Genomic DNA, 27,495 nt, shown 5'->3' on the forward strand with positions numbered 1-27,495 from the left:
GGATCAGGGTTGGTGATACATGACATGGCCACTCTGCCACAACTCCACCCTCTCAGTGTTTTCCAGGCTTGCTCCTGAAGGAACACTTTGCCTTCTGAATTTTTACTTTTGTCTGTATTGGGGGAGGGGGGGGGCGGACTGATTTTGAAATACATTTTGTTAAGGGTTGGTTCTGGGAGGAACACTTTAACTGTATTTGACAAACTCCCATGAAGAGAAGGAATCAAGAAATCAGTTCATCCGGATCTGTTTCGATCATGTTTACCTGTTGTATCCCCTGGCAGCCTCCACAGGTAGTTTCCTCCCCTCCGGTTTCGTTCCTGTTAACGGGTTACTGTAAAGGAGTACCAGGAACATGATTTTTTTTTTCTGGCATATTTACGTGAGAGACAACACAAGACTGGATTTTGTATACCCGCCATGAAGAGTGTGATCAGGATCTGTCCGGAACAGCCCGAGGGGCTTGTTACAAAGTTGTAAAGTAGACGTACTGTTGTAACTTTAGACAGCAAGAAGGAATGCTCCGACAATCTCAGCACTGTGTAGCAATGAATCACAGATTCTGGGAACTTTAATACAATGCTGCTTTCGTAGATTAGGCAGTACAAATGTATTTTGATCATATATCTGGTCTTAACCGATAAAGGACTTCTCTTTTGGAAATTGGAAGAATTCGGCTTGTGTTACCATCGTTTCTGTAGTTGAAAAAAACCTAACACTAATGTATTCAACCTACAAGTACGTTCCCTTCTAATCTACACCATATTTCAGGTTATGTTCATTTATTAACTTATATTTATGAAAACATGTGGGAAAAGAAGTTACAATACCACATTGTACACATTACCAGTAAATACATTTTAAATATTGGACATATTTCTTTCAAACTGTAATCAAAATGAACAATTCTTGCTTTATTAATGTATTGTATATTGCAATCAGTATTTAAAACTTTAATGTTACAGCACAATAGACAGAGCCCTTTCATATATAACAAGAAATGGCATAGGGATAAAACACAAAGCACAGGCCAGAGGAGGCACAAACAAATCCATCTGCTAGTGCACCTGTTGGCTGAGTTTGGTGCATCAAACAGTACCTGAATGAGGCATTCATGCAGAAGGCTATGATATACTGTTTTATGGGTTTCAGAGGTATATTTGGACAGCTGGATAGTTTTGCTCTAGAAAAGAGGTGATTTTCATACCCTCTGGTTTCATTGACTCTCTTACCGTTACTAACAGAAAACCATGCTTAATACTCTGTGTGAAGAGATGGTAATTTAGATGCCTATCTAAACACTAGTGAGTTACAGTTCAGCTGAATTTAGGCTACCCAGAATAAAAGGAGACTGCTACCCAGAATAAAAGTTGACACCGATGCCCTCTGCTGTGAGCTCAGGGTTTGGTAAATTCATATTGTTTCATAGAGGACCTTTGCAAAACAAGTGCAGACATCTCCCTCTTTAAACTAAACTCAGTTTGTAAACATTGCTGATTAGCTCTGGAATGGTAGCTGAGTTTATTGCTCAAGGGGCACACAACATAACTGGTGCCAGAGTGCAAGCAGAGGCTGGCAAAAGCATGTTACAGTAAATACTTCTTGAAGTGCTTTCATCAGGTTTTATTTCAGCTCTCAGAACGAGAAGCCACTGCTTCCCTTGTGGATAAATCATCCACACGAAGCACACGTGCCTGATCAATCATTATTTTTACCAGGAAACCTATTTAAAGGTTACTGCTGGAAACAGCTGTGAAGCTTTAATCCTTCCTGGCTTCATGTTTAGAATCTGATCAGCAGCAGCTCTCAGCTCCAACATTCAGAACCAGAACAGGTTCTGTTTTTCATCCTTCCAGTACATCTAAAACCACCTTGGTGCAAGCTAACAAAAGTTCAGCGTGGATTTGAAACTAATTTCCTAGGAATTACTCCGGACAGCCCAGAAAAGAGATGACATCCTTCTCTCATTCCCTCACTTCTGAGGCTCAGGCATTTCAGACTGCCTTTTATAAGACTGGCTTCTTACCTTCTGCCATAAGACTGTACAACACATCCGCCTTGCGTCTGGGCAGAGGCAACATTGACAGTGACCTGTTTCTGGACTTAACAGTAAACTGATACATCTGTTCTTTTTCTTTTTCCCATTTACAACCGTTTTTGTGCACTATATGCCAGGGACCTGTGCAATACATTTATATTTATATTGTACATTATGACTTTTTTGTGTACTGGTCTGTTCTGGTTTGTTCTTTGTGTGTTCTGGACTGTGAGTAACTCTTCTTAGTGCACTTTTCACTGTACTGATTGTATTGTATTGTATTATTATTGTATCATTTGTTACGCTTTTGCTGTGTTAAGCTGCTTTTGCACTGCAATTTCCCTCTAGGGATCAATAAACAATCTATCTATAAGACACAGCTTGCAAAGACTGCTGTGTTACCATAAATGTCATGTTAGGAAAAGGACACACATGGCATGTATATATTTAAATCTTAACACTGAATGCAAACTCCATGTCCAGTGCAAAAATGTCACTCTTTCTCAAGGGGCTGTAGTGAGCTAAATGAAGGAATGATTTAATTCATATGATGGGACGTAATAACTGGAAGGAAATGGCAGTGAAAATTAAGGACTGAAATGGGCTTTTAGTGATTCTCCAAAACTAACCTAGAAGAACTGTTATTGAGTTAATTTGTAAGCCGAGCATCATCTCAACAGGTTTGATAAAGGCACATTATAGAGAGCAGTGTTGAACTATGTAAGAATGGGCAGCTTGAGTCAACATGCAGGGAAGTAATAAGTGGTGAACTAATAATAATTACTTAGTGCTTTAAAAGTATTTCCACAATGGCTTTCTAAACACAGTAATTAATAAAAGAGAATCTGGAACAGGGAACGATTTACAAATAGTGAGATCAGTCCTGATGATAAGAATGCAGTTTATGCTACTAATATCAACATTAAAAGAACTTCATGAATACTTCAGCTGCTTTTTTGGGCCAGTGCAGGGTGTACTGTATGTCTGTTTTCTGTTTCAGAGGTACTTTCCTGTTTCATCATGGGTATCAGCTACTTAGATGGCTGACTGACAGGCTCACACTGATTGACCTGAGCCGAAATCTAGCAACTGAGAGGTCATGTACTTTGCGTTACCTTTTTTTAAAAAATTCATTGTGGTCTGGTTCAAATTCCAAAACGACAGGCGAAAGCTCAGCCCATGTCTGAAATAACGAGATGGAACAGTCTGAGACTATCTGGCTTCTCTGTTGTGAAGGAACAGAGGTGTACCAAGTACATAACAAAAGATAACTGCATAGCCTGTGCCTGTCACATACCATGCCTTATACAAGCAACAACATCCAAAGTGCATTCATTTGAAATATTATAGGAAAGCCACAAAAGAAATGCTGAAAATGGAAAAACATCTACATCATTGCTAGAGGGAGGGGGACAAAAGACATCTTCCTCCACAAACCAATTTAGAAGGATATCACAAACCTGTTCCAAGATTCCAAGATTATTATTATCCTTATTCTAGGCTGAATAATCATGTTGAAACACCTAGGAGCAGTAGGTGCGGCTCAAAACAGGACCTGACACGTCTGGCACTAGGTTCAGCCCAACTTTCAGGATCACGTTTTGATGAGGTGATGTTCCACCTCCTCCACCAGTTTCCAGATCAGGATTGAGATCGGGAAATATCCTAAGGTTAACCATGCATTGCCTGTCAGGGAAAGTTCTATGGGAATTCCCATTGGCTGCTATAGATAAGTTGGGAATGTACAGTATGAATGTTTCATGCAGTGCTGAGGTCATTCCATTACTTAAAACACCTGCGATCCACATCACCTGACCAAACAGGTTTTCTCTGGGTGAAAAAATTAAAGGCACACAGAAAAAATAAAGAAGGGAGAAAATGTTTTCAGCACAGACAGACCCATTTTATGATATCTTAGCCTTCCACTGGGACCTTCAGGGAGAAAATTCCACAGTAAAAAACAGAATGATACCAGTCAGGTTATAATCCCTCCATGAGCTTGTACCTGTTGACAGACATTTCATGTGCCTGATTAGGTATATGTTCCTTCAATTCCCAGAACAAAGGTACAGAATTTATTCAGGAATAGGCCTGATAATGAGAATGGGAAGTTTGTAACACACGTACAATATAAAGTGATGTATATTGAGAGCAGTATAAAAGTTACTGTCAATGTACACTTTATATTCTTGCACTGAAGATATTTTAATCAAACCTGTAATCTGAGTTATTGTGATTTGTTCTAGACAAGAGCGAGAGAAATAAAACCGTACTGTACTGAGCAGTCCTGAAATTCATGTTAGGAACCCCCTCTGATTCTGTAAGCATGTAAGCACTGGACTTTAAAAGCAGGGACTTTCAAAGAGTTAAGGATTAGCATAAAGTACCACTGGACAAAAGCCATTTAAGCAGAGGACTGCTCCCCGGACAGCACATCAGCCCATCACAGGGCACAGGGTGAGACTGAACAATGAACAGGATGCCAGCCCATCGCAGGGCACAGGGTGAGACTGAACCCGTCGCAGAACACTATTTGGTGACACCCATTAATGTAGTCAGCATGGCTTTGAGAGGTGGGAAGGAACTGATGCAAAAAGGGGAATGATCATGCAGGCTCCACCCTGGCAGGTGTCCTAGCCCAGAAGCTGGGTCCAAGAGTGGTGAGGCAGGAGTGCCGACCCTTTCTGAGCACTGCCAGCTGACATACTGGATTTACAGTTCCGGTGCTTTAGATGTTAATACCAAATTAAACAGTTTCGGCAAGAACTAAGCAATTCCTGTTTCGCATAATTAAATACCACTTGAATTCAGGGTGGTGGCAAAAAAACAAATGGAGCAATTAAGCTGGGAGATTTTAATATGCACAGCCGAGAAAAACTGCCAAAATGTGATTTAGTAGAGAGGTGGCTACATTTCCCATTAGAGAGTGAATCATTTTCAAATTTCAGTTTCATTTGGCCACATAGAAGACTAATTTAGCAATCACTTGTTAAAATTTCAATGCAAAAGCTTAATAAAAATGTCTTAATGCCAATAAAAATATCCATCATACCAATTAGTTTATTACAAATTCACTTATTAAGTGAATTACAAATGACATTATCTTCATGATTCTTTCAATCTGTATCAATGCCTCTGTTTACTACATTTTCGACAGCCATGAAGAACTGATTATTTAAAAGCAAGCAGGGATTGTGGCATTATGCATTATTCTTACTACTGTAACGTATGACTTTTCAGTTCTTGACACAGGAAGCGTTTTATATCAGTTATTTCTTGTTTTCACAGCTCACACTAAGGAAACCAGCATATCAATACAAAAACCCCACTGACACAGTAAGGCGGAAGGTGGCAACACTTACTGTTAAGGACGAGTGAATTCTGAAGGAATGCCAGAGCATTTCATTGAGAGAACAGGAAAAGTCCATTGTAGAGGATTAGAGAGTTCACCTGTGCTTCTGAAGTGAACGTACCTTTGCAAAGCAACTAATGCAGTGCCTCAGGGTAGCAGCATGAACAAAGTTCAGATCCCTCCCATTTCCTTGGAAGAGCTGAGGGTGCTGCTTCATTTGCAGAATGAAGCAAAGCCAGACTCTCTGCAGGCAGCCAGGGCTCCTCTCACACAGGAAATAGGCGGCCATTCCAGTGCTTGAAGAAAAGTCTACAGTAAGTCCTGACTTGACTTTAACCAAAAATGTACTGCGAGTCCTGTCAATTGCAGTTGTTCGATGACCTCCACCTGTCCGAACTGGAGCAATATTGTCAGTGGTGGCACAATTACACCAACCCACTTCGGAAAAGTGTCTAAAACTTTTTGAAAGCAGTCATCTACTGCCAGGGGTGCTTCTAAACAGTACTAGACATAGAGGAATAAATCCTTCTGCAATCACTAAATTTTACTTCGTATATCTCCTTTGAAGGTTTTGCTGACCTCTATCCTCCTTCACATATACAGTAGCCGTGTTCAGTTTGGTTATTACAATTCTGAAAAAAAAGGTCCTTTGAAAACACTATATACACCACTTGTGATATATAAAAGTTGATATCATTGGCAGGAGGTGAAGCCTTTTGCTAGGCACTGTAAATGCAAGGAACTATTAATTTATTATTTTTAGTATTGCTATTCAGTACTAGCTCCTGCCCGGAAAGTCCCGGGTTCAATCCCAGGTAGGGGCAAGTGATGTAGCTTGCTCTGATTCCTTCCAGAGGGCTTCCGGGTCCTTGCAGATTAGAAAATGATTTTGTGCATAAAGTGTGTCAACATTTTCAAAAGGTTCGAGACACGACAATACGGTTACATTCATTAAGAAAGTTTTCGAAAGGAAATTGCTAAGCAAAATAATCTATCCTGCATCCTACACAGCTCTGACAGAACATCTAGTGCTTAGGCAGATTAGAAATTGATTTTGTTTGCATGGAGATACATTCTTAGCCTTGTGGCCAAGATCCCCAGTGACTCAGCCTGTGAAATAGTCTGTTCATATTGCAGGCTGAACCCTACAGATTAGGAAGTGCAGGATTGATTCAGACTTGTGTCACCAGACCAGGATTCTCAAAGAGGCAAGGCAGTAGGGGTCCAGGTTGAGTCAGACATGGATATCCCAATCTGTAAAATGTTCTCAGGGAAAAAAAGTAAAGTAAAGGATAGTATTGGTATCGAAGCTGTTTATGCAATACCTGGAGCCATTTTACGTAATTTACTTTTGACTCCAGCTGTGATAACTAAATACAGTATATTCTGATGTTCTTCTGCTCGGCTCAGTCATTTTTAGTCTTTACAAGACTAAAAAAGTGTCAACTTGTCCAACAAGTGTCATTGAACATTACCGGTTGTCACCTCAGAGGACAACCTTAACACAGCTTTTGCTTTCAAAGAGGAAAGGTCTGACAGAATTGAAGAGATCAGATTCAGACTTCTGTCATTTTTTTTATGTTCTCTAGACCTTAGTATTGCTCCCTGTTTTCCCCAAATCCCCCAGTGATCAGGCACAGGAAGATGATCTTTATACAAGCATTTGTCAAAAATGCCGCAATGTTCTAAACAGGACATTCTCGACCCACCAGATTTCAACTACTCCTGAGGTATCATCATGTTAATATCCACAACAAAGCCGTTTATACAGCTGGTTTAAACAGTCTGAGCAAACAGGTGAGGCTTGCCACAGACCTGTGTACATGAATTTAACAAAACAATAAAAGTTGATACCATGTTATAAACATTGTCAAAACTCAAGTACTACTTAACACAACAGAATTCAAAATCAGACTCCTTCAAACCATGTCTCATAGCTTCTCTCTTGTCATTTCTAATTAAAAAAAAATTGAACCTCCTTTCTCTTCACTATACTGTATGATCTCACAAAGCCCTGACAGCACTGACATCCAGCTTTGCTACGAAACAATTGGCTAATTCTCCTACTGCAAAGCGTTTCTCGCATTTTACAGCTGAGCTTCACTCAGATTTCTCAAAGTGAAGGCTAGACAATTCTTCCAACTGTTGCAGAATTACAACATTCTAAAATTTGTCATTACCAGATCAGTCAAGGTTTTAAGGGTAAACAGAGCTTTCTAAAAACAACTATGACTTGAATACTACTGATAAAGAAAAGAGCATAATAAAACAGTTTTCAGGAAATGTTTTTTTTTCTTCTTATGGAAACAATCAGCCCAGCCCAGTGTTGTGTATTTTCCGTATGATTATTATAGATTTCATAACAGGAAATTATGCACTTCTGGGGAGAGTTTACAAAGAGGGTCTGTAAATCAAGCAGAATAAACACTCTTTAAAAGGAAGAGAAGCAATAATTCAGAATAAACATTAAGTGAGGTTATTTAACTAGCATGACTATTTTAAAATGGTGCAGCCATCATGGTTGGCAACACACTTAGCAAGTTGCTGTGGAAACTGAAAATCTTTGGTAATTTGCAAGGCTATGTCCAACTAAAATCAGAACATAGACTTCTCTACATACCACATGGGTAATGAGTGATGAGATTTAGATGAGAAATGTGCCTGGTTTTATTTTTTCCACATGCTCCTTTCATTTCTCTTTTACTGTTCTGTATTATTCATCCTTCTAATCTCGTCTGGGCAGCCCAGACTATTTCAAAAGCCTCATGTGTAACTACACAACCTTCAGAAGAAAATATATGTGACATTTGAAACACCACCGGTAATCTTTAGAACATGTAGGATAAATTAAGAAATAAATGTCGCACATAAAAATGGAACGTAGTTCACGTGATAGGGCGCTATATCAGGGTGACCCCACTTTGTACCCATGCGGCCTTGGATGCATCCCCTGGAGGACACTGGACAAGCTACTCTAGTACCCTCTGTTGCTTACTTAATCCTGCCACAGACACTATAACATTATGATAAATAAGGATCTCCTTCAATACCTTTCCATTCATTATCAGAAAGTCATAACTTGCACAGCAGCCCCTGGAACCACAGGGTTCAACGTGGAATACACTCTGGAGACACTGGTTATCCCAGCCAGCATGTCTCTGGCAGCTGGCAGAAGTCCTCACACAACTGTCCCAGGACCCAGGAGCTGTGAGGGAACAGTGTTAGCCTTTTCTGTAACACATTTAACATTACAATGGAAAATCTGACTGTGAAATATGAATGGATGAGTAATGATGATCTGAAACAATTTGTGTGCAAATTGTTTTACCATCTTTCACCAAGTGATTGAATGACAATTTGGCCAGCTGTACAAGTTGTGTTTTTTCTTGCCGCGGTCTATACTGATTTCAGCACTCGTATTATCTCTAACTTCAATTACACAGCATTTGCTATACAGTATACAGTACCTGTTATATTTCTATTTCAACCCAAGAAATCTGCTGTTGACTGGGTTCAGATACAGTGCTCAGCATGGTTCAGATATAGTGTTCTGTACAGTGATGCACTCCAGACAAGGGTCAGGTTAACCCACAGAAAGCCTGACAATATCTGCCTACATTCATCCACAAAGAGAAAGGTATAATACAATATTGATTCTGTTAAGGTTAGAGTGGTCTCTAAATGAGCTTAGGATTTGCAGTTTTCTACTAATTACTGTGGTGGGAATGTGTTTCGTGTTCAAAGTCTGCTTCAGGGCCACATGCTCTGTCATAGAGTTGAGGGTGCCCACAGCTTTGCAAGAATCTCCAGCCCCTCTTACAGATTCCTGATCAGACTAACACAGATTTCCATACTTTGCGAGTGCGACATGATGTAAAGAAGTATGCTGTATATGCAGGTATATCATGGTATATAAGGAGCACAATGCAGAAACATCACTATCCTGGCTTCTGAATTGTCTTCAGGTTCCCCCAGTTGGGGACAATCTTCTGATACTCCTTTGAGCTCTGCAGATCAGATGCTCAAGGCTGGGCAGGGGACATGGCTATGAGATATGGCTCACATGTGTCACGGACGTCTAAAGGGACTAACCGTGGGGAGCAGGAGAGCGGAAAAAGACCCATATGCGTAGCGGCGAGACGGGGAAAAAGCCCCGGGCTCATAGTGCAAAGAGTTCAGGAATGCCGTATAGAAACCTATGCCCTCAGGGAGCGGACGTGGGGCGCCCTGGTGCTAGGCGGGTCTCAGGACATCCGAACCTCAATGCTGAGCGAGGACAGAGTGCAAGACCCGGAAATATATAGCCCAAGGGAAAGAGAGGGACAGGAAGGACAGCAGACCGGAAACTAGGGAAAGGACAGCGAAGGAGCGCCCTCTGGCTGCAGAGGGCGTGACAACATGTACAACAGTGGCAGCAGACTCTTAAGGTGGAGTCATGCATTTCTGTGGAACTGTAGATACTGGCTTTAGACATCATTGGTCATACTTACAGTAACTCATGTAAGGACCACTGCCCCACCACAGCCTTGCGTTCTCCCTCTAACAAGTACACTACCAGCCTTCCCATAAGTTCTGCTTTACTTTTTCGGGTTGCAGGTCTGTTCTGCAATTCGGGGTCACAGTCGGGGTCGGAGCTTATCCTACGAAGCACTGAGCGCAACCTTGATGGGACTCCATTCCATCAGAGGAATCGACACAGACACAAACACATCCACTCACACCAGGGCCAAATTTCCTAGACATCAATTAACAGCGTGTCCCTGGACTGTGGGTGAAAACCAGAGCACCTGGAGGAAACCCACACAAACACAAGAAGAACATACAAATGCCATGCAAATAGCACCCCTGTTCTGGGGATTGAACCCAAAGCCCTAGTATTGTGAGGCAGGGGTGCGTACAAGCTCCATGCAGATAGCACCACAGGAATAGAACCCAGAGCTGCAAGGCAGCAATGCTAACCCAACGTTGTTCCCGGGCTTTTTAGATACTTTTTTTCAGCATTTTGGAAGACTCAGATTGCATGCCCAGCTTGTGACACTGATAAGACCAGACAAAAAAGAGAGTGGTAGCTTCCGAATACCTATATGTGTTTTGTGAATGTGGCTGCTGGGCTTTCCATCAATTTAATACACTGTAGATATGGGCCTCGGTTATGTTTTCATTATCTGCTAAAAATAGGATTTTCTCAATTTTTCTTGCATTGAAACCTGCTGATTTCGACATGATGAATGAAACACTCAAGAAGAGACAAAACTCTTTTGATGCACGTTTTTACCTGTTGTTTCCCAGCTCTCCATTTACTTGAGTCCATTTACTTTAGGAGGCAAGGAGGTTGTAAAGTTAAGGTAATTATAGCTGTTGATTTCTCCATTTGTCAAGAGGACCAAGAGCAGGAATGAGACTTGCTTTCTAAAATGACACATTTGACCAACTTTCATAGGATGATGCCAGCTGGAAGTACTGATTTTGGTACCTGGAATGTTGAAACCTGAGATGGTGGCTGTGTCACTTTACATTTTGACATAGCCTTTTTTACAAGACTCTATTTAGCACCTCTCAAATATGTTGGAATTGGACATTTTCATCGGATGCACTCCTCTAATGGATAAATACTTAACAAACGTTTAGAACTGATTTATAAAAGCTGATTCACGAAAATGATTATTGTGATTAAAAAAGTTTTGTCACCCAGTGTTCTGACAAATTCACACAACAGGCATGTTTTAAAAAGCTGCACTTGAAAGTAATCCTGGGTTCACATTATATCTGGGCAGCATCTGTGTATGGAAATATCAGAAAATGTAAACTGAGAGTGCCAAACAGGCAAAAAATCAGCAAAACAGATTCATTAACATTTCGTCAAACTGCTTACTCTACTCATGCGATTGTATTGGATAAAATAAGGTTATTCCTTGCTATACATACAGTACAGTAACCTCTTTGCAGACAAGACTATGAAACCAAGAACCAGTGTCTTTTCAAAACAACAGATTTCATTTATTGCGTTGAGCAACTATACCAAGTACTGATGGCATTTAGATATTCAACATATCTAAATATTTTTTACAATGTACACTACTATCCATCCATTTTCTAAACCTCTTTATTCAATACAAGGTCATGGGAGAGCCAGAGTCTATCCTAACAAGCAACAGGCGCAAGGAAGGATACACCCTGGACAGGACTCCAGTCCATGACAGGGCAACATACCCCTATGCACCAGCAAAATGTTCATTTCATGAAACATGAAATCAAACTGTTCTTCGACTGCAAAAGCAAAATACGACTGATTAAAGCCAAGCACACATCCTGGACAAGAAGCAGCATGATTTCCAACTGCATCAATATTCAGTTTAAGCATTAAGAATTAAGAACACAGTCATGAAAAAAATGGCACTCACATAAAACTTCTAAACAGCACCACATTGTTTTCAGTCATGTGATCCAGAAACAATGCTAGTAAGCACAATAAATAACGGTGCACATGTTTATTCAGCTGCTTAAACTCTAAGAATAGCCATTAACTAACCATTAATAAGTCTTACCGCTTACTTCAGGGAATCACCACAACCTTAGCAACAAGAAGTGCAGGTTGTTCTTTATAGAATTCAACATACAGATCTCCCCTTCCGCTATTTCCTGTGACTATCCAACTAGCTGGGAATACCTCTTCGTACTTACCACATAGTAAAACTGCGTGTCCATAAATACAAAATCTTCAGGCTGCATCCATTGGCTCTACAAATTTCTAATTTCAGACGTTTGTTAAGTTCCTGTGACTTCGAACAGGAAAACACTGCGAGAGTCAAGGAGCCCCAGATATCTCCTTGTGTTTTCCCTCCGCTGGCAGGCTGTGGTGGTGGTGGTGGTGATGGCTACTGCACTCCAGCATCTGGGAGAAGAACATTGTACCAGCAGACAGGCTTCCTGTGTAGCGAGCCACAGATATCTGAACGACTTGGCGACCCTCAGCTCCCTGCCCTGTCAGAGACCGGAAATGTGCTGCTGGCAGCAGAACACAGACAAACACTTGCCCCAGGAAAGCATGACATATTAAAACTGCAGGGTTAATGAGGAAAGACAGGATACCATTCTCCATAATAACCAGAAACAGGAATGTATATTTATCATATGGAACAATTGACTATATACTGCAACAACCTCAGGCCTCAATAATGAAAGATATGGCAATCAAAAGAAGGGTTTCTATAGGAAAGCAAAACACAGAAAGCAGTTAGTTTACACTGGCTCTGCAGAAAACAGTAGCACGGACCTAACTTAACATACCTTACTGCTCAGCACCTATAGAACTGGCTACACTGCACATCTTAGGAGGAATAGCAGAAGGCAACCAAGTCCAAGAAAAGATGGTCGATACTGTAGATATAGTGACACCTTTTTCCACCCTGGCTATACTCCATCTTCCCAACAAACCACGTAATTGCAATTTCAGCTTACAAATTAGGTTGCATAATATGCCAACGTTGAGATCAAATGCACAAGAGGGCATGGCTAAGGAATTATATTAATTAATAACACGTATAAAGTGTCTTAATCTAAATGCTATGCTACAATAGTGGTGGTATCTAATTTCTGCTGGAATCCCTAAATCAGCAAAAAAAAAAACATTGTGAATTTATAAAACGTCACTCTTCAAAAAAGGCTCGAGATATAATGAGCAAAAGACACATCATTTCTCAGTATTTACAGTACATGGTCAGTTATTAGTTCAGAGAGAAAAAATAGTTTTCACTCCAAAAGTCAATGTTTCTACAGCCTGTTTTCTTCGAATAGTAAGGTTCTCGGGGGGAGAGGTTCCACTGCCGGGCATATTATTTTGAATTTCACGAACTCTGTCAACAGACGCGGACAATTTAATTTGCATATTGACGAGAAAACCAGTATCTAAAATGTGCCAAAACGACACATTTTATAGAATTCTTGCGCTTAAGGCAATGATTACGTAATTATCGCCGTTGTAATAAATGGAGATTACCTTTGCAGTGTTGTTTGACATTCTTGAAACATCTAGATTAAGGTAAAAGCATTTTAGTGCTCGCAAAAATATTGTAACGCCCTCGCCTGGTGGTGAGGAGGAAGCGCCCCTAGGCGCTCGTAGTACCGCTGGGCATGCTGGGAGTGGTAGCCGGGGAGAGTCTGAGGGTCAGCACGATGACCAGCGGCTGACCCTACCTGTGTAAATAATGTCCTAGTGATTCTAGTGCCCTGTGTAGTCCTGTAAAAGTGTAGTGTGTTGTTAGGTAATTACCACCCTAACTATGTGTACGTGTTCCGTCAGTCTCCTCATGTGTGTGTAGATCCTGTGTTTGGTTTTGTGTGGTTGTAAACGAAAAAAGCTAATGCTTAGTTGTTAATCGCGTCTCCACTCATCCTTGTTCTGTAAAGAACCTGCAAACACTACAATATGATGAAAAAGCTGATTTGGAATACTGTAGTGTTCTGTCTCCAGGAGCGTAACCGTTAATAAAAGGGAGAGGTGCGCCCTTTGAAACAATAGTGCAACCAAATTTAACTAAATTTTACGTGCAGGGCCAGCCCTACTGTAGCTTTTTCCGGGATCTTGGAAATGGGCCTTTCCAGCTTATGATTTGCACATGTACTACTATTATCGGCTTTCATCACAACTTTATTTAACAACTTAGAACATAACATGAATGACATAGCTAGAAAACGTTAATCAACCAGCTTTGAAAAACACATAATAAGTAACAAGAACAGGAGGCAAACATTCGACAAAGATGAAGAATTTTTAACATTGCACGTAGTAAAAGGAGCATGAATAACAAAAAAGTATAGTATAGTGATAAACAGGATCTCTATAACTCCCAAATTTGAGAAAACCAAAACTTACAAATCACTGCACTGAAATCTTTGTAGAAATTAATTGAAAAAATAAATCTGAAAATAAGTAAGAAAAAAACAAGTGCAGGACAAGTGGAGATGGAATGCTTGCTGCTAGACCTTTGCACTGAAGAAAAGTGCAATTACTCTGGAGTACCAGCAGCCTTTGACCCTTGAACACCAGGTAAGAAGAAAGGATTAATACAGGAATGGGACCGGCATCATCTGGAAGGGCCTGACAACATTTACGCCTGTGCAAAATATTTCCTTAGTGTTGCATAAATGCATCACAGGGTTTTTCTTTTTTGAAAATGGCCTAACAATACGCTCACTGAAAGTGACTTAATCAAAAATGTTTTATTTCTGCCATACTGTCCAGTTCATTGGCCTACACCATAAAAACCTTCAGCTTTGTGTTGTGGAGAACCATTTCCCCTTTTCTGTTTTCTGCCACAAGAGGGCAACAGCTGTTCTTTTTTGTTAACAAATGGTTCTGTTCTATACTGTACCAATTTCAGAGTAGCTGCTTGTACTTCTCGCATTTCGTGAAGAGAGGTAGCAGGTTAAAGTCAATTTAAGTTGAAAAGTGTTTTCCGATATTCAAGGGTATTTTCAAAGGTTCAAAGTGGCTGAACTGAGGGAGCTGCAAGGTCTTCGCTATCAAGATATCATTTATCACAAGTTTTGTATTACAAAAGCTGTATCTTCTGGATAGACTTTAATTAGCTATGGGCCTCACTTTTTCCTTTCCTGTGAGATTCACCTTTATGCTCCAGTTTTGTCCAGTTCTTGTCCAATGTTTATGTATTAAGAAAACTTCCGAAAACACTTTTGGACACAAACCTTTAGATAAATATGAAAAATAAAACCAATAAAGAAATTAAAGCCAGCAGAAATCATATAATACTTTTGAAATAAGCAGTGAACTTCTGCCTCATCCTTGCGTGTTCTGTAGTGCATTATTGTATCTTACCGACCTGACAAAAGTTCATCAACACAAACTTCAAGCATATAAGAGATTAGATTTCATATTCTAATATCGTTCTAAAGATGGAAAAAAAAAACACTACTGACCAGGTGTTAAGCAATAAAAATAATTTATTTAAATGATATTTCATCACATAGACAAGAAGTAGCTGTTTACAGAATCACAGCTGCATTTAATACTGGTGGAATAATTTGAATTATTTTCCTATAAGAAAAAAAAATCCCACTTTCTGATGTTGAGATTTAGGACACATGAAACCCGTGGGAGTATTTTTAAAGCTTCGTTTTTGTCATCCCTCAAACTTAATGGAAACGGTAGTGCACCTTTCTATTAGCGCTCATGTTTTCAGAGGTCTCCTGCTGTAGGATCCTCTGGCTTTTTACTATTAACCTCATCAGTAGAATGGATTACTCCTTCCAATGCTCACTGTGACACGGGGAATAAATTGGTGCTTCCGGGGTCTGACTATGGGGTCATTTCTAACTGGAACCAGTTTTCACCGGGAATAAAGGAAAGCTTTAAAAGCTGTGAGTCCTGTGAGTAGTACAATGGAAAGCAAAAGGAAGAAGGGTGACACACCTGAAAGGCAAAATAAGGCCTGTAGCTCTGTCACAAAACAAAAATATCAAGTAGGAGACAGTCTCCACCAGAGTCATTGAAGTCTGTTTAAAGCTAGGATACACTGGCTCCGATGCAGTCTTCGCATCTTACAAGAAGGATCTGGAGCTGGAACATCAACTGGGACCTGTTGACAGAATTATACAGTATCTTCTTCCACAGCTGCCAACTGCTGGCAAAAAAAGAACGATAGGCAGAGCACAGCCGTCAAAGTTCAATTTCGGAACCATTCCAGTTGTGCAAGGGAACCAATCTGTTAAGATTGAGCTGCTGTAAAAAGAGGTTCCTCTGACTCGAGGGAACCTCAGCTATTTTAATACTGACATGATGGCTCATGGTGGCATGCTCCAACTTTTCGAACTTCGCAAGTCCACTCTGGGTCATTTTCCAAAACCGATTTTTTTCAAAGAAATTGCTTTTCCATACTTTGGTCATCTGTTGCTAGATTGTTACCGTTTCAGATTTCTGGAATTCTACCTTTGAGCAACACAAAATGTCAAACTATCCGGCAATCACTTATTATGAACGTCAGGCAATTTGTCCTTTTCAGAGGAAGGGAACAATGGGGTTCCCTGTGTTACACATACTGTACTAACAGAAGCTTCAGCTTTCTGTATGTGAAGATGAAAGGGCCAGACTTGAAGACCTCAAACATAAAAGGCTCAAACAACTTCATGAGCTAAGAAAGTGAAGGGAGTGTGTCTCCTTTAAAGACCATGTGGATACCTCAGGAATGGTACTTCAGTATCTTACCTGAAAGGACCGGCAATGCTAAACTCATGTGGAACTTGTGTAGCTAAACCTGATAAATTTCATCAAAGAAAAGTGCTGTGAACCACAGACAGGTATCTTAAAGTGTAGCACCACAGAGTGAATGTGTGTTGTGATTCAACTTGGGGGAAACTACAGAAATGCCATGTAAAATGATTATGGTTAAATTTCCCATCATCAAGAGGCAGAAGTTCCACATTTTAAGAAATCTAGCCATTCTGAAATTCATAATCCTTGGAGCTCTTTTTTTTTTACTCTGCATCTAAGCTTCTCTTTCCTCTGTCAGTAGGAATTTCCTTTCACAAGGGATTAAAACACAGATGGAGCACACTGAAGAATAGGTACAATCAGAATAATAGTAAACAGAATTTAAAAAAATCACGGTATACTGCTAAGGAAGTGCAATACCAAGGCATTTAAAAAACACAGAGGCACTAATGCCTGAGTTCAAGGCAAACAAACACTTTTTTTTTGTTTCATTCGCTAAATATTTAAAAACAAGTGTCACCTCAGTGTTTCCGTCGCTGGATACCTGAAAGACTTGTCGTTGTGTTTAAAATCCAGCATCGTCTGCTGTGACAAAGTCGAGAGAGATCACAAGTCAAAGATTCTTTTCGGTGTTGGTCAAAGTCTTCAAGATGGTGTCCAGACCTAATACTGTAGCACCAGGAGTTTCTGCTGCAGTCTAGAAACCCAGTGAATGCCATCGAGCTTATAGCTGTTCTCGTGAAAGGTGTGCGGAAATGACCCGATTATTCTGTTTGGAGTCCCCTTTGTCCACTGCTACTGTGCTGTACCTACTTTAAAGGAAAGATTTAATGGAAGTTCATTCATTACTGTTCCTTGGATTTACATTTCGACAAAGAACCCTCTGCCTGAGGGATTGCTTTTGTTCTCATACATGTTTCCAGACGTAGGATCCTGGTTTCAGCATGAAAGGGAACTGAAGACTTAAGCTCTTAAGGGTTAGTGATGGTGAAGCCAAACATTTTGCAATTTGAAGACAAATGTTACAGTAAAAAAAAGGAACTGTTCAGTAGTTGTTCCCCCTTTCGAACAGTCGTACTTGTCTCTCAAGGTAAGAGGAGATCCACAGAGGCTCAGTGCACACCTGGAAATAGAAAGTACTGGGCCAGTCTGTGACTTGCGTTTCGGAAAAAGACCAGAGGAGGGGCTGTAGAAAGGGATCCGTCGCCATGGCCACCTCGCAATCAAAAGGACAGGTTTAACCTTTCTCCCTGAATTTTTGCTCACTTCTGAAAAAGTCCGCCATGTCAAAAAAAAAACCAAAATGAAAGGGTCAAACAAAAGTGTGCAAAAACACATTCATCCCTTGTATACGGTTTGCAAATAAAAAAAAAGGACAAGCTTGACAACACGCTACAATCTGGCTTTGATGTGTGCACATTACACTTTGGCCAACACTAGGTTCAGATAGTACTGAGAAATTAGTACACAGGCATATCTATAACTTAATGACCCTTTGATTTTGTGGGATATTTTCTATAAGTTTATATATATATGTATGTTGATATAGGCAGTGTGGCATTCCATTCTAACCATCTGAGCTGTTTGCATTGCCATTTGTAATCATTTTCTTTGATCCCAAGATAGTGTGACTTCACTATCATAAGATACACTATTTAAGCAAGCCTTGTCACACTTTGATATAAAAGCTTCTCTTTTACTAAACAAAGATCTTTAAAGATATATATATACATTTCTATATTTACAAGATAAATCAAATAAAAATTCAACATTAACTGTAATTTTAATAAAAATGCTTTGTATAATGAACCATGCATTTGTTGAAAGTGCCTTTTTTCAAATGTGTGGGGCGTTAGGTCCTATTTGCCGAGTTTGAGTTGTCTACGTATTATTATTCAGGTGGGTGACACACCTGAAGAAGGCTCCATGGCCGAAACGTTGTGTTCTCTTTCTTCTTTTTTTCAGCATGGAATAAACCTATTACGTATTATTATGTTGAGTTTCACTCTTCAATAGCATTCATCAACCGCTTTCTTTGTTTTGCTTTTCCAAATTGATCTCAATATCCTGCATGTGTTAGATCTTTCCAAGGTGGATTTTAAAAAATCACTCTTCCAATGAAATGTTGGTAGAGAAACACGAATTTACTCTTTTCTCGTCTGCCATCAAACGATATTTCCTTGATGTCCTTGATGGTCCTAGTAATGCACTATGCTTATTTGCGGTAAGGGAAGGGGAGTCTGGCTGAGAATAATGAAACTGTTCCACTATTTCAAGGGAATCGCACACATGGAGTCAGACTGCCGTACTCAGAGTCATGCACACAAATATGTAATAGTGCAGGTCTCTAGCCTCTCAGAGCAAGAAGGGAGCAGATTAAAAATAGGATTTCAACCTGTGTTGAGCCAATATGCCTCGTTTGCTGGCACCATCCAAAGTGTAGCAGAAGAGAAGATGTGCCGCAGGGCTCCTGTACATCACTTTCTTGCTCTGTGTAACCGGCCTGGGAGCTATCAGTGGTCTGGAAGGGGCTTGGCGTTGCTGGTCTGTTCGGCTTCAGACTGAGAGAACTCGGTGACCCGCCGGGCCAGAGGGTTGGTGCTTTTCAGGAGCTCCATGGCAGAAACGCGGGCGCTGGCACTGGGCTTGTTGCTTTTCTTCTGGAGCAGGGCCATGAAGTTCTCATTCCTGGAGCTGGATCTCGGGGTGCTGCTGATGCTGCTCAGAGACAGACTCTTGTACTCGCTCATGGGGACGGTGTTCTTGACCGGAGACACCAAACTCTGCCTGCTGCCAAAGGAATCCGCAGGCTCCCTTCTGCCCAGGACTTTTCTTTTTGACCTGCCGGGAGGGAAGGAGAAGAGAGCATTTGGGCAAACGTGCAGAAACGTGCTGTCTCCAAGAGCATCTAACTTGGCTTACCAGTAAAACCACCTAACCAGCAAATTGAGTTGAGGACTAAGCTGACTTTGCTCTACAACCTGATATTGCTCACAAAGTGTCCTTATGTGAGGATTCATCCTGACTGGAGGACTGATCATGGACAACATTATAAGCTCAAACAAGCCAGGCAGGTAACAGACATCACTGATGCACAGTGTGCAACATTACATTGGTGAGCTCAATCTCACCCAACCCTGCACAGCAGTCCCAGTGGGCTGGTAACATATCCCTGATTCAAACTGGGAATGCCTGGAGTGGAGGACCCAACCTGCACTCCAAGTGGCTGAACCACTCAGAATATCCTCAGCTACATTCTAGAAAGACATGCAACTTGTCAACTTGTCATATGGACAGGGATCGGTATCACTCAAAGCCATAGTTAACTTTTCAGTAGGATTCTGCTTTAATTTGGTGAAAAGTACAATATATGAACAAAAACAGCTTTTTTCTGACAACCAAAAACTGCTAAAAAAATCAATTTCAGAAAAACTCTTCATCTGCTTCTGGATTATATATATATATTTTGCAGAAACTTTGGTGAAGCCAGATAATCTTAAGAGCTTGGGTACATTTGCTAATGCAATTCATAGTGTAAACAGGACACAAGCTGGAACAAGAGAGAGGAAGACACCACAAAGATGAAGCTATGCTTAAATAAGATGACAAAGTGAATGGAACATGAGGACTGGACCAGAACATGTATAGGTATCAATGCAGTCCAGTTCAGGCAGCAGTGATTGTGCAAAACTGTCGTCTTCATCATCAGTTGCTAATATCCATGGAATCTACAATGCAAAGCTTTTTTTCTCCATGCTAGTGACATATATATCTTACATATAAGAACTATATAATTTTATATATAATATGTAGATAATCTCTGGTTGGTCTTTAATCTCTAAATATATGCTATGGCATTCGTTTAAAAAATGACTGAGACTACAAAAAAATGAGACTACAAAACTAGAAGAAATGGGCGATCTTAAAAAATATATTTTTTTCCCTTTAAAGATGTAGAACTACACTACTCAAAGCTGGCCAAATTTGGTCCCAGCACTCCTCCTGTCTGAAAACAGCAGTAAATGTGCCTGGAAAGGTTGACAGAGGGACACCAAGAGGACTATCATGTACCGCCTCCATCCAACAGCACTATTCTGGAGCCAGATATAGACTTAAGAAAAAGAATGAATATTTAAAGCATGCCATCACTTTGGCAGAGAGGTTGTTTTGCTGAAAGCTACACAAAGAAGCAGCAAATCTTAATTGAATTGGTGCCAAGGCACATGTTCGGTCATAGTGTTCCTAGAGAAAGCCCACCACCATGCACGGTAAATTTAGCAGGCACTGTCCTTTTATAATGTGCTACTCCCCCTGGACTGTAACAAACTAAGCCTGTTGTTTTCATCTCATTAAAGTATTTACATGCTATACTTTACGGTCACACTTTTATGTTATCCTTCAGTTTACATTTGCACAATTCTGCCTTCACTTACCAACCTGGCTGAATAGGTAACTTCATCTTAAACTAAAGGATGTATAAATACATTTTTCTACTGAAAGTAACTTTAGTGCAAAGGAATTTCAGTGAACACAGTTTTTGTTTTAAAAATCATGTTGCAAGCTTAAGGGAAGGCAGAGTACTGTTATCGAGGCACTCATTGTTGGACGTCAGCTGTTCTTATTTATGAAAAGCTGTGGAATGCCTATGCAAAGACAGGGCTGTACTGATAGTTATTTGTAATTGTTACTGACTCCAGCAATGGTGGAGAATGGGCCAGCACCTGTGAATGATAGTGAAGAGGTCCTCAGTGGTGTGGGGGGTGGATGTCTGGATGAACACATCGTCATCTTCTTCTGAGATCCGCAGGGCGGTCTTCTCGCTTCCTGTGCTACTTTCCTCAACACTCTCATTGAGGGCAGTATCTGTCAATCAAATAGAAAAATAATGGGTCCCTTTCTGGAAAATGTTAGGTTATCAGACTGCTCCACTGTAAATGTAAATGCTGTTGTCTACAATATGTCCTCATTTCCTTTGTTTGCTTTAGAAATTCTACTTTCCTTGTGCGCTTCTTGTACCTTCTTGAAAGCGGCCTGGACCTGATATGTAGGAAACCTTTCTGTCTTCATAAACCACTCAAGACATCCACATGGATATTCTGTTGCTTGCCTCTCGGCTTCTCAAATCTGCTCTGCTCGGGATGAGGCCTGTACACCAATAAAGACACTGCCTAGCCTGCCAGTACAGCTCACACGGACTGAGGCAGAGGCTGCTGGGAGATCCTTGGGTTTTTAGACAACACTAAATGCAGACATGGTTACTGTAGCCACCGTTCAAGAGTAGAAAGTCTCTAGGTCAGTGTAGGAGGAAAGTATCAGGTTAAATGCAATAGCAAGAGAAGGCTGTGTCGCCCATAGTAGGTAGGTGAGCTTGGGGGAGATATAGAAGACCATAGTCAGATGAATGAAGGTTGGATGGTATGGAGTAGACAGATAAGTCAGATAGGTACTGAGGTGCCAAGCCTTCTTAGGCCTTATAGATGAGCATGAGAATTTAGAAGTTAACACAAAATCTGAAGCCAGTGCAAGAACTCCAAGACAGGCATAATGTGGTCTCATTCACTGGCTGGAAAATTGTGAACATATCATTGTGGTTTTAGATACCCCAGAGAGTGGCAAGTTTCAGTAATCAATTCTAGAAAAGACAAATGTGTCAACATCTAAAAAAATGAAAAGGGAAGAGAAAAAATGGAAAAATAATAGCAGGTTTATAATTTTAAATGTAGTGTCTAATGTATTGCCTTCATTCCACAAACTGTTTCAACGCTCCCACTTAAGAGTGTTGAAAGATCTATAACTAACTCCCTGGAGGGAAAAATGACAGGAAAATAAAATAAACTAAATGCCATTACACAAAACTAAATGCACCTTTTCTAAAACTTCCAGAGGCAACAGGATCAAACATGAGAATTATTCAAAAGCTTGCAAAAAGACGCACACTTCTCGTGTCTCTTTTAGACGACCTGTCAAGGTGCTTACCTGTTGGAGTAGCAGCAGAGGGCGCCATTTCTCCAGGATCCTGCTTGCTGTCATTTCCACTGGCTGCAACAGTTTTGATGTGGTTTTCACTCTCACCACAGAGATCATTGGGGAATACAGCTCCAGAGGGGCGGCAGCTGTCCAGAGTGATAACAGGCCTGTCTGTGGTCCCATTGGCTTGAAATGAACTGGCTGGCAAAAGGAGCACGTTAGGTTTCTTGGGGACTGGTGGAGGTATCTTGTTTTTTTTCTTTTCCATCTCAGTCAGGCTGGAAACAATTATTCGGTTGGGGAGGGTTTTGCTCTTGTCCTCCCTATCTGGAAGAGAATGCAGGTTGACAAAGTCCATTCCTTGCTTCATGCTGGGAATTGGCAGCTCGGGATACTCCTGAGGGGAGCTAGGACTAATGGGACATTGAGGCTTCTTGGTTTTGGGTTTTCTGACCACCATGTAGATATTCTCGACAGGTGTAAGTTTGTCTTTTGGAGAGGCAGGTGGAGATTCAGACGCTAGGGGAGACGAGGATGGAGATTTAAAGAGCAGGTTTGGGGGCCTTTTGGGCAGTGGTGGTTTCATGGCAACTGGTGGCTTAACTTTTGGCTGCGGGGTGATGGAGTGCTCCTTGCTTTCTTCCTCTTCTATGATGTCAGAAGAACCATCTGCATTGTCATCTGGCTCCGAGCGGCTGACTGACCGCAGCCGCACAGATCTCAGGTCTAACTGGGTCACCACGGGCATCACCACTTGGCTGGGGCTTAACTTCTGACCGCACTTGTTAGACGTGGATGAATCGGAATGACGGCGACTGGCTTTGGTCTTCCCTTTGAGAGAAGATAAATCCAAGTGAGTTGTGACAGGCAGCTCAAAGGACAGCCTGCAACGAGAACTCTTCTCTCTGGGAGAAGTGGCCGGGAGAGAGGACTTCCTCTCTGGGATTTTTGGCCTCATCTTACAGCCCTGCGGTGAAGGCCCAGTGATCAGAGAAGTGGGAATGGTTGGGGTAGGAGTTTCGGACTGGCTGGAGTACCCACTGGAGGGGGACATCAACCCCGGGGGCTTTAGGGGTGAGATTTTGGATTCCGCTTCTGTTGAGAGCTGGGAAGGTGACGTAGCGCGGGAGGTGGAGGGGGACTCGAGAGATTCCGAGCTCTCACGCACTTTCATGCACTCGATGACAGTCGTCCCTGTGGCAGTACTGGAGCTGGACAAGGACCTGTAGGGGTCGTTGGATTTCCACTCGCTGATTTGCCAGTGGCTCGGAAAGGTCATATCAATCTCTTTCCCCAACAATGGGGCGTCTGCTACAGTTGCAGCCTGCAGGTCTCTTTCAATTCGTAATGCCTTGGAGTCGATGAAATCGGGGGCTACCTCAAAGATGTTCTGCAAGTTATCTTTATCCCTGGGAAGGAAGAGACTCTTGGGCCTCTCTTCTTTGGTCAAGGAGGTGATATCGCTTTTCCTCCCTGCTTTATTCTTCATCAAGGACACACTCCGGACAGGGGGGGTGGGCTTTTTCTTTGGCTTCTTCAGTGAGATGCTCCTGGACCTCTGCCTGGGTCGGCCATGAGGATCTGCCACTACGGAAGCATTGTCAGTGCTGGCACTGTCCTCTGAGCTGGCGCTGGGGTAATTCATGGCATAGTTCTCGTTTTCCCTCCGGTGATCACAGCAGATGTTATCTGTGGAGCAGAAGGAGCTGGAATCTGTCGGGGTAGATAGGGATCTTTCACGGAACTTAAATGCATGAACCCGGGCCGTTCGCTTGTCTTGCCCTGGGCTCGTAGGACCTCCTTCTGTGTCGTTTCTCTTGGCCACAGTCTGTGCTCTGGCAGATGGCTCCATGGATATGGATGTAAAAGAACTGGAATGTGACCCTGAACTCATTGAAAGACCTGAGCTACCCTGCAAGGGACATGTGAGTGCGCCCTCATGTTGGGAGGGCTGCTTGGCAACAGGGCTCGCTGCCAGCACATAGCTGAAAGAATTATTCCAGGAAGGAGAAAACGTAGAACCCTTTGGTCCATTCCAGGAAGGACTAGCGCACATCATGGTAGAGTTCTCCATCAGGCTGGAATAACTCCCTGGCGTCTGTGAAAGAATTTGGTCCAAATCGCTGTACGTCTTTCTAAGAGGCATCAAGTGGCCGGCAGTTTCTGAAGAAGGTGACAGCTGCCTGGCTTGAGCAGTTTCCGGAGTAGAAGCACCTTGGGTTAGGTCAGCGCTGAAGGTCTGCTCCACAGCAGCATGGCCGTCACCTGAAGGATACAAAGAAACCACAATTACCCTGGTGCTTCTGCTCATTAAATATAGTTGAACTCATCTCCAGCTTTTTTGCTTATATTACATTGATTTTCCTGAAGAACTAATGAAATCTGCCACATTTGAATATTTTTATTTCAGGTGGAGATTTTTCTCATAAAAACAAACATTTATAGAAATTACAGAGTCTGTGACGCACTAAAATCAAATTATTACTTTGACTTCACTTTTTCTTTTATTACTTTCTGTTCTATACTATCCATCCATTCAATTTGTAACTGTTTTATCTAATACACAGTCACAGGGAAGCCAGAGACTACCCTATTAAGCTGTGTTACAAAATACTAAAGTATTTTTTAGAAAGAGAGAGTGAGTCCTAAATAGATAACTGCTGATATAAGAATGTTGACCTTGTACTCAAATTCTAAAATGTGTTGAAAAAACCAAGACTCCAAATTCTGTAGTTTTTATAGAGATATACTGTAATGCGTTCGCAATCCATACAATTGAACAATTTCTGCCCCTTTCACTCAAAGGTAAACAAAAAAAGAGCTGAGGCAAGAGGTTTAACTAGCAGAATTTCCTCAGACAACTCTTCAAAATATGCTCTTCTCTAAACTTCCCAGACATTCCTAAACTTACTGCTGCATACTCAGTTTTCAAAATTCTCTAGATCTCATATCAAGGGTGGGAGGGATTCTCCTTCACCATTCAAAACAGGTGACATTCTCCAAAATTAAAGCACGAGATCAAACCAGAATTATTTCCTCTGTTCATCCCATGGTAAGTGTATTAGACTGATACGTGCTGACAGAGACATATATGTAAACGTTCTATACAGCAGAGTTTTACAGATGTCACTGCTGCTTGAAGAATGAAGGATGAAGATCTCCTAATATGGAAATTTGCCATGCCTCACCACAATAGGTGTTTGAGTATGATACAGCACCCTTCAAAGGTAGTGATACACTGAAGTCTACACTGATAAGTACAAGTCCAAAGTGCTTCATTTTTATTAAAGACAGCACAGTACTATTCCCTTGGATAATTTGAAAAAAGTGTTAAAAAAATCTTTATTTTGAAGGAGTAACGTATTGGGACAATTGGATGAATTGGCTGACCGGTGTCTCTTGTTGGATGGGTGTTTTTGTTCTTGGGTAATTAGATTCATGAAAGAGCTGTGAAAAATCTAACTACCAGTCTATAATTGACTTCAATGTATGGAGTCTGTTGCCAAAAATCAAATTGGTATATCAAAATCAATACTTTGGAAGACTGAATAATAAACTACAGGTATAATTACTTATCAGCAAAGACCAAGGAGTACATCTGCAGTTGAAAATTCATCTGACCTGTTAAGGAAAACCCTAAAACAAAAGTCAGTGAACTCGCCAGTAACTTCCATAGTGAAGAGGTGAAGGTTTTAAAATCTAAATTTAAAAAAAGATTGAGATAGCAGAATTACACAGGTTATAATTTATCATCATCAACAACATAAAAGCCTGGTTATATTTCTCTTGGTGGTGCAAACATGAGCCAGAAGACTTTTGTATCAATGTTTTATGGACAGATGAGATGAGATAAACCCTCAAGCAAGTGATGGAAAGACTGCAGTAGGAGAAAGGGGACTGAAATACTCTGAACAACACCTCCTCATGATGGAAATAACATCATGACCTGGGCATGCACAATGGCCCTGTAACTGACTCACTTTTCTGTTTTGGTGGTGGAACTAATAGCGGCAGCACATTTGTTGAAACACGGTGCTTATGTGGAAGAAAAGCAACTTTTCACCATGGAGCATAACATTGACACACAACATACAGCCAAGAAGAACAAGACCCAAGAAGTCAGAACATCCCCCAAAATGAAAGAGAACTCCAAGAAAAATATTTCTGATTCCACAGACAGACAGTGAACTCAGTGGGTCACAGACTTCAAGAAGTTTCAAAAGTATACACAACAAAATACTGACTTGAAATGCACTTAAATTGAATATGTCCCAATTATGGTCACATTGTCAGTTGTGGGTTGTGTTCGAACATGACTTTGCTGTCTATATACTATTATGAATGGCATGTATACCTGTACAAAGGTGAGGTAATGAACAAAAACATATATTTTGTACACATCAAAGAATGACAAAGGAATCTCTAACTGAAAACTAAGGAAAGAGGGATGTGAAAACAGAAACATTTCAATATCCTAAATAGACTTTATCTGCAGGGTCAGTGCCTATGGATTTAAGGAGTTACCATGTGCCCTGTGGTGTCACCTTGGTGCTGTAGCAAGAGGTCAGGGGCTCCAGTTATAGTTCTTCTTCTCCTTAGGATATTCTTTGGGTTGATGGCAGTCTCAGTGTTAAAAAGGGACTGGAGCACACTGGCGTGCTTATCAAAGCTCTGTCCTGAATTAAGACAGAAATTGTTCTCAATGTGAGAGCTAAAGCCCTGAAATGGTAAACATTCCCATGAAATCTGTGGATTGGGGTGAGTTGTGGTGCAGTTTGAAAACAAGTGAGAAAAAGAATGAGAAGCAGAACAACTTAAGGATTAGACCTACACTGCATATATACACACCAGGTAGTGTGCCTTCACTTCAGGCAATTGCTATATTTGTTTTCATTGTGTTCATTCACTATT

At 41.1% G+C, this 27,495-nt stretch overlaps 2 protein-coding genes across 9 annotated transcripts in view; both read right to left on the reverse strand.

Moving 5' to 3' along the window:
* The window catches only part of arhgap36 (Rho GTPase activating protein 36), a 48,308-nt gene extending 34,842 nt beyond the window's left edge, over positions 1 to 13,466 (reverse strand). Inside the window, exons 1-2 of one of the 4 annotated variants that reach the window (XM_015351269.2) lie at positions 13,387 to 13,447; positions 12,072 to 12,282 (exon numbers count right to left, since the gene is read on the reverse strand). In XM_015351269.2, coding sequence (XP_015206755.2) covers positions 12,072 to 12,119 — 48 coding nt within the window. In that variant the 5' untranslated portion in view covers positions 12,120 to 12,282; positions 13,387 to 13,447. Of the gene's footprint in view, positions 1 to 5,400; positions 5,528 to 12,071; positions 12,872 to 13,386 lie in introns of those variants that run through there. The other 3 variants (XM_015351270.2, XM_015351268.2, XM_015351267.2) reach the window with 3 other exon arrangements.
* Positions 13,467 to 15,332: 1,866 nt separating this feature from the next.
* Positions 15,333 to 27,495, reverse strand: part of nhsl2 (NHS-like 2) — a 100,830-nt gene continuing 88,667 nt past the window's right edge. For 4 of the 5 annotated variants that reach the window (XM_015351330.2, XM_015351333.2, XM_006632802.3 and 1 more), the window contains exons 5-8: positions 27,129 to 27,260; positions 22,594 to 24,849; positions 21,339 to 21,480; positions 15,333 to 19,458 (exon numbers count right to left, since the gene is read on the reverse strand). In XM_015351330.2, the coding sequence (XP_015206816.2) occupies positions 19,131 to 19,458; positions 21,339 to 21,480; positions 22,594 to 24,849; positions 27,129 to 27,260 (2,858 nt within the window). In that variant the 3' untranslated portion in view covers positions 15,333 to 19,130. The remainder of the gene's footprint in view (positions 19,459 to 21,338; positions 21,481 to 22,593; positions 24,850 to 27,128; positions 27,261 to 27,495) is intronic. The other variant, XM_015351331.2, reaches the window with a different exon arrangement.

Source organism: Lepisosteus oculatus, chromosome 8 (assembly GCF_040954835.1).
Source record: "Lepisosteus oculatus isolate fLepOcu1 chromosome 8, fLepOcu1.hap2, whole genome shotgun sequence".
NCBI classification, from domain to species: Eukaryota; Metazoa; Chordata; class Actinopteri; order Semionotiformes; family Lepisosteidae; genus Lepisosteus; species Lepisosteus oculatus.